At 37.6% G+C, this 7,237-nt stretch overlaps 1 protein-coding gene across 1 annotated transcript; it reads right to left on the reverse strand.

Annotated features, from left to right (window-relative positions):
• Nucleotides 1–5,043: 5,043 nt before the first annotated feature.
• On the reverse strand, nt 5,044–6,309 carry LOC104228540 (protein SRC2 homolog). Its single transcript, XM_009781018.2, has one exon. The coding sequence runs from the start codon at nt 6,236–6,238 to the stop codon at nt 5,306–5,308; it is 933 nt and encodes a 310-aa protein (XP_009779320.1). The 5' UTR covers nt 6,239–6,309; the 3' UTR covers nt 5,044–5,305.
• Between the last annotated feature and the right edge of the window lie 928 nt (nt 6,310–7,237).

A 7,237-nucleotide genomic window follows, 5' to 3' on the forward strand; every position in this document is an offset into this window, starting at 1 on the left:
CCTAAAGACAATGTTGACCTCGATTGTGATAGAAATGGGGACGCGGATGGGACTGACAGACCCTAGTGGACTACCCTAGCCATGAATCAGGGTGTCATGTAGCTGTCACAACCCTTTATCTTTATAATTAATGTATTTTGTACTATGTTGGAATTCCCCTCCTATATAAAGGGGATCCTTGTCATTTTGTAAAGCTTCGTTGCTTTAACTACTCCACACGAAATATACAAGAAACACTCTCTTGATATTATTGCTTCTATTTATCATCTTCATATTTGTTCATCATTTATTGCTTATCATTGGCCATAAAGAGCTTTCATTAATTTTACTCCAACTGTTAGTCATACTTCAACTCCCCTCGATAGCTCCCCGCCGAGCTCTGGAATCGACCTTGAGGCCCCCGAATCGACAAGCTCGAGGCCCCGATAATTAGTCTATCGGTTCGATTATCATCCTATCCTTAACTCTCATTTCGTTTCTAAGTCTCACATACATAGCATCACTGCTTAACAACTAGCATAAAAATAGATCACGTATTTTTAGAATCCCATAATCAAATTTAATTGTTATTACCATTTTCACGGTAAACAGATATCCAATTTCTGGATCTACATGACGTCAAATCTTGGGTTAGACTAGCCATAGAGCAATGATTTAGATTACGGAAAACGGCCAAAAACACCTCTACCAATTGGTAAATTGTTTACTTTTATGCTCCGTTTACCTTTCGGTTCAAAAATATCCCTACCGTTATTTTTATTGCTAAAATTACCCCTTAATTTAAGGGCAGTATATGTGAGACATGATTTTAATATGTTGGCATCTACTATCTAGTCCAGATGGCATCTTACAACAAATATGCGTAATACACCTGCCCCATCAAATGACCCGCCCAATTATTACCGGTGTTATTAAAAAATAACCTTAACACCCCCATCAACTAAACTAGGACCTGCCGCCTCTTATCGAAGTCGGTCACCAGCATTTGAGTTTTCATCAACTTTGTTTTAAAAGACAGAATTGGGACTTGCCCGGGGCTCGCCCCAGGGCGGAGCACTCATATAACGCCTCTTGGTTTATGTGTGGGGTTACTTCCGTGAGACTTACGCCTCGGCTGTCGGGGCTTACGCCTTAGACACGCCCAACGCCCAGTGTATTGGGCTCGCCTAATAGAACTTTATGCAATTGTATGTAACTAACCTTGTAAATCCTCAAATTTTTTTAATAAATCATTGGCTATTCAAAATTACTTTTCTTAGTCATAAACTATTAAGTTGAGAGTATTTTATGTCATAATTAAAATAAAAGTTATTCACGTTATCCACTAAGATTGCTATGATAGTAAATTTTAAATAAATCTTTCAATTAAAAATTATTTTTTTATTAACTTTAATTCTTTATTATATAATAGTCCATAATTGTCTTATAATTATTTTTTTACGTTTACGAGATACAATACTTATTAATTAATAGCTTAGTATTAGCTAGTAACTATTTAAAAATAATTAGTTATCATGTTATTGTATGGTGAATTATGTATCACTTTATTAAGTTGTTGAAACTTAAAATAAATAATGCTAGAGAATCATATTTAAATTGTGAATTATGATTTTATATAAGTTCTCTTTTAAATAAAAAGCATATTAAATAAAAGGGGTATTTTTTAAAAAAAAATCAAATTATAATATCGAAATTCTTTCAAGATTCAATACTCCTTAAGAGATACGCATAAGATTTCGTATCGAATACATTACTTTTGATGTTTGAGTTGTAACGACGTTGCAGCTAATTTGCATTTTATGATAAATGTCATACTTTTCGAATTATTCATCGTTAAATTATAATTCATAAATATTTTAAATAGATTATTTGTTATAATTTTGTGATTTTAATGTAATTTTTATATTTATTTTTTATTTTATACTATCTTAAAATCCTTAAAATTTATAAAATTTAAAGATCCGTGAGACTTACATCCCATGTCTCAAGGCTTACGCCTCGCCTCGTTAGAGGTAAAATGTCTCGCTTCATGCCCCCGCCTTTTAAAACATTGTTCATCAATTCTTCAACCACTGAATTGCTTATCTTTTACATGGATTAGTGCACCATTATCTGACTTGTTGAACTACAATCCCTTTGTTTTTTTGCAGCCCAAAATTTTGACAAAGACCTCCCAAATCTTCACCAACTGACCCGAGAATTTAACTGCAATCCCTCAACAATCATCAAAACAAAACCCCGTTACTCAATTAAACCAAACAACCACCAGATCAAATTATTGCTTTTAAGCTTCACCAAAAGAACCCTCCAATGGAGTTTTTAGCTCATTCTATAACGTTTCAAGATTTTTAGCTATGAAACGTTGTCAGCTCTTCAAAATTTCAGATCCAAGCTCTTCATCTTTATAGATCTGCAACTTCAAATTGACAATACTCAAAAACTCAATCGGCCTTCAATGGCGTTTTCAGACATTCGACAGTGTTTAAAATTACGTTTTAGATTTAAAACTACAACACTCATACTAATATATAGTATATTTTTGTATATAACATCTCAAGCCCAATCTTAGAATCCATTTGCCCCAGCCACATCCTACTATTAAAAAATACAAATTTTTACCATTAAAAGACCATAAAGATCAAAACTTTATCTTATTTTTTTTTTTTAAAAAAAAAAAAATTACTTTATTGAAAATAAAAAAAGCAGAACATATAAAAAAATTCAATTTTGGACTTACCAACGTGTGAAAACAAGCTCCAAAATCATGAGAAGGATTAGAACAAAGACATGGACAGAACCTAAGTTTCGATTCTAAATGGTTATTATCGGGAAAAAAAAGGGAGGGTCATTGAGTAGAACGGGCATATTATCCATATTTGTCGTCTAACTGGGGCAGATTTAAATTTGGAGCGGGTTAAATTCGGTCAGGGAGCCACGTGGCCCAATTACGTGCTACCAACACATTAAAAAAGGGACCACATAAATTTCCGGTAGTCGTGGGGGTAATTTTAGCAATAAAATAACGGTGGGGATATTTTTGGACCAAAAGGTGGACGGAGCGTAGAAGTAAACCATTTACCAAACAATAGGGGTGTTTTTGGCCCTTTTCCATTTAGATTATATCAAACACACTGAGGGAAAACTACTAGTTTCCAAAACGCAATGTTAGGGGGGGGGGGGCCGCAAATAGAAATTCAGAACAATAAAACCAGATTTTAGTTTAGCGGAGCACAAAACCGGATAGGTACAGCCTCCATTTGATAAGCCTCTAACACCATGCAAAGTTTCAAGTAACTACTCATCATCTCTCCAGGTTTTCTCTTTCCATTTAATGCATTGTTTAATGATAAATGATTAGGAGTTTGGGTTAATGACTTGTACTGCATCTTCCTCACAGGGAACCAGCATATTCATCACGAAATCACAGGGAGCACTAGGGCCTCAAACGAACTTTGAAGAAGATATGAAAAGTGAAGATATCTTTTTAGGTGGCATACTTTGCTTGGTTAGTAGCAAAAGGAAGCATGCTTGACTCATGATAATTTGATTCGATGAGAAGAGCCATGCAGCTTTTGTTCTAAAGTTTTTTGTGTGATAAAGATTCAGAAAGCATAAATCATCTTTTTGTGCATTGTGAAATTACTGATCAGCTTTGGGAACTTAAATCTCAAAATGAAACGAATGAAGTGGGTTATGCCAAAGAGTACAAAAGGGATGTTGGAATGCTGGAGCATACTGGAGAGGCTGCTAGACAGAAAAGATGGTGGCAAATGTACCTACTTGTGTATAGTGGACACTCGGGACAGTGTGGAAGGAAAGAAACACTAGATGCTTCGAAGGAACTTTTAACTCTATACAGAAAGTCAAGATGAACTGCATGTTAATACTTTATTTTTGGTGTAAAGAAGAATTCTTAGATAATGTTGAATCTTTGGTAGATCTCATAAGATCTTTGTAAGAACAGGAAAACTTTTTGCGTTTTGTACTGTAAATATAGTTCAAGTATAAACTTTGCGCTGCTGATATAAAATTATAGTTACCTATCAAAAAAAAAAAGGGTTTCTTCCATTCCCCAAACAAGAGATCATGGATGGTCCTTATTCCGCAAATCCTTTCATTAACCATAAACCACTCTCAATTATTTTTTTTTTAAAAAAACTAAAGTTAAAAAAGGTGTAGCGTGGAATGCATAATGAGGACTTCCAAATGACACAGAACCTATTAGTCAATGGCAACACAGCTTAGTAAATAACTACCTCATGGAATCTCAAATTAAAAAACATTTAATCCTTTGAAGGTCTTTGATACTTATGTAGTAAATCCTACCATTAACCTCTCAAAAACCAACTAAAGTTTAAGTTTAGAGTGGCAGACTGACAGGCGAATATCGAACCTTCCACCTATTAGTAAATAGCAATACAAACATAGATGACCACTAAACTCAATATACTCAACCAATAAGATATCAACTTAAACATCATTAATCCTTCGAAGCACAAAGGCGAATAGTAAAACACACAGTATTTCATATTATTACTGAACATACAATTAACTTCATGTACAACATTTCCACACAAGACAAGTGGAAGGAAAACTCCAAATAGCTTATATCTTGGATGGATACAAGACAATATCATCACAACTAAGAACATGAAGAAATAATAAGATATGTCAGACACAGCAGTAAGCAAACAGCTCAAATTTTTTATTTTTACCTATTCAATAAGAAATCAATAGTTTTCCACTCTCTGGTTCATTAAAGAGTGTACCCTGAAGGCCTGAACTCCTAAAACTTAAACGCACCAAAGTTAATTTACTTCGAAGATGCAATCCAGCCTAGTTACAGAAACTCTACAGTTAAAGATTGATAAACTCCAAAAATTCTTGTTTATAATGAACTTATCAGGAAGAAATATTCACGTTTCCTTGAACACATGGTTCTTCAAATGTAATCAGGTCCAACAAGTACAAACAAAGTTCAGAGAATAAACTGAAACATAACCAAACAATCGATGAATCAAACTATTACGAGGACATCCAGAGTTGGGCCAATTTTCAGAAGTAAATTTATTCTTTAATAGAATTCCATATATACCAGTAGAGTACTTCATAGAAGAAACTCCAAGGACCCAACAACCCTAAGCAGCTGAGAATTAACATAATTCATCTCCAAACCATCATTAAGACAGGAATTCATTGAAAATGAACAAGCTTTATATACAAATACACCATTAAACAGTAAAACAACACAAAGATTACCCATTAGTTGTAGAACCTCATCCAGTAAGTAACATCAGCAACCTCATCAATATTCAACACTGTAATTGCTGTAATCATCCCTGGAGGCTATGTTGTTTTCAACTCTCCCAGCAATCTTGTGTTCCTCGTACTTCAACCCTTCCCCCAATGCCAATCCTCCGAGCGCACCAGCCGCTGCTCCAACTGCCAATCCGGTGCCCATTCCCATCTTCCCACTACGCTTCTGATCATAATTAGGAGGATAATCAGCAGGAGCGCTCGGTCTCGACCCCAGCCCCCCACCATAGCTAGATTGCCGCTCAACGAATGGTCGAGGAGGAGGTGGTGGCTGAGAGTAGTACCCGGGGTAGTAACTGGCGTACGGATCAGAGTAGCTGCCGCAAGGATAGGAATGCGACGGAGGAGGCGGTGGAGATGGAGAAGCAGGTGGCGGCGGAGGAGGGTGTGAGGAGTACGGAGAAGGAGAATATGATCTATAGGTAGGCGGCGGCGGAGGGGCAGTAGAGTAATAGTAGCTAGAAGGAGGGGGTATTTGGTAATCCTGGGGGTTTGGAGATTCACGAATAGCGAGCTTCAGTCGGATCTTACCGTGAGGACGACCCGAGGGTCGTCGGAGCTCAAAAGTTCTGATTTTGTTCGGATCATCCAAGTTAACAAGCTCCTTCAACGGAATCCTAAGTGTACCGACTAAAGGTTTGGGAGTTTCTGAGGGTTTGGAATGGAATACCTCGAGAGTGAGGACAGCATCGTGAGGAGATTGGGGAAGATGGAGGACGAACCGCTCGTTCCAAACGGGTCGGGTATTACCGGAATCATCAGCTTGAGTGGCGCGCCGGTTGTCCGGGTCGACCCAAAAGATGAGATAGGGCTTGAGATCGCCGTGATGCCAATTGACATTTTTGAGGTGCTTGGCGGAGACGATGGTGATTTCGAGATCGTAGGGTTTCGATGGAGGGCGAGAAGAAGAACCAGTTGCCATGGTTGATTTTAGGAAAATCGATGGTAACGTCCGCCGCGTATGGGCAGTGGATTTGGGGGGAGGGTATTTATATGGATCGGAGTAAAGTGGATTTGGTAATTGTGATGTGGAGCCCCACTAGCCACTAGGATATTTATTTGGTATTAATAGTGTGGCTGCACGATTTTTTTTGGGTCCAAAAGAAATTAGTTATATTAAGTTTACGATGGCATAGCACAAGAAGCTAAGTTTAAACTAGACACACCGCAACATTGGCCTTCAAGAGTAGAAGAACTACGGGGGCGACCTCGTGGTACGTGAGTGGGGTGGAGCTAGAACTAGCTAGTTCCCTGAGATGGTTTGTACTAAAAGAGGCATCAGGTTTACGCATGAAACATTCAGTAGTAGGCATAATATGTCTAACAAAAAGTATTCCTAAACGAACTTCCTCTAAAGCCGTTTATACTGTAGGTGGCGGAGTTGTGTAAGTAAGGAAGTCTTTAGAGCGCCCATGGTGCAACCAAAATTGGCGAGTATATCAACATTAACCAGCATCCCCATGTAACTAGCACCATAACCGGAGAGATCACAAATTATCCATGCAGGCACCAATAAGATACTACATAAGATTCCAAGTTGGGGTCCTTGTAAAAATCCCGGCCATTTCGGGCAAAGATCAAGCTATAAATCCGCAATGGCAGCCAATTAACTGCCCAAAGTATAGCAAAGAAGCTGAACCCAGCACAAAGAAAAGGGTCCCTGAAATCACACATGATAGTATCAATTCACATTTTCATTTCCTTCCATTTTCCTCGTTTACCCGCCCGTACTCTGTCAACTCAGCAGAAGCCTCCCAAACTAAGAAAGCGAAACTTGGGCATTCCCACTCATAACTCATCTTCCAAGAACTAGGATTTTTGCAGCAATTTGCCAAACCATAGCGATTTTTATTCCATTTCTTCCTTGTGCTAAAAAATTAGACTCCCAACAGTGGTACAATCAAAAACCCCACCATTCTAC

This window comes from Nicotiana sylvestris, chromosome 3 (assembly GCF_000393655.2).
Source record: "Nicotiana sylvestris chromosome 3, ASM39365v2, whole genome shotgun sequence".
NCBI lineage: Eukaryota > Viridiplantae > Streptophyta > Magnoliopsida > Solanales > Solanaceae > Nicotiana > Nicotiana sylvestris.

What these genes read in the sequence shown, in the direction of transcription:
- LOC104228540 (XM_009781018.2), bottom strand. Translation starts at nt 6,238, where the DNA reads ATGGCAACTGGTTCTTCTTCTCGCCCTCCATCGAAACCCTACGATCTC.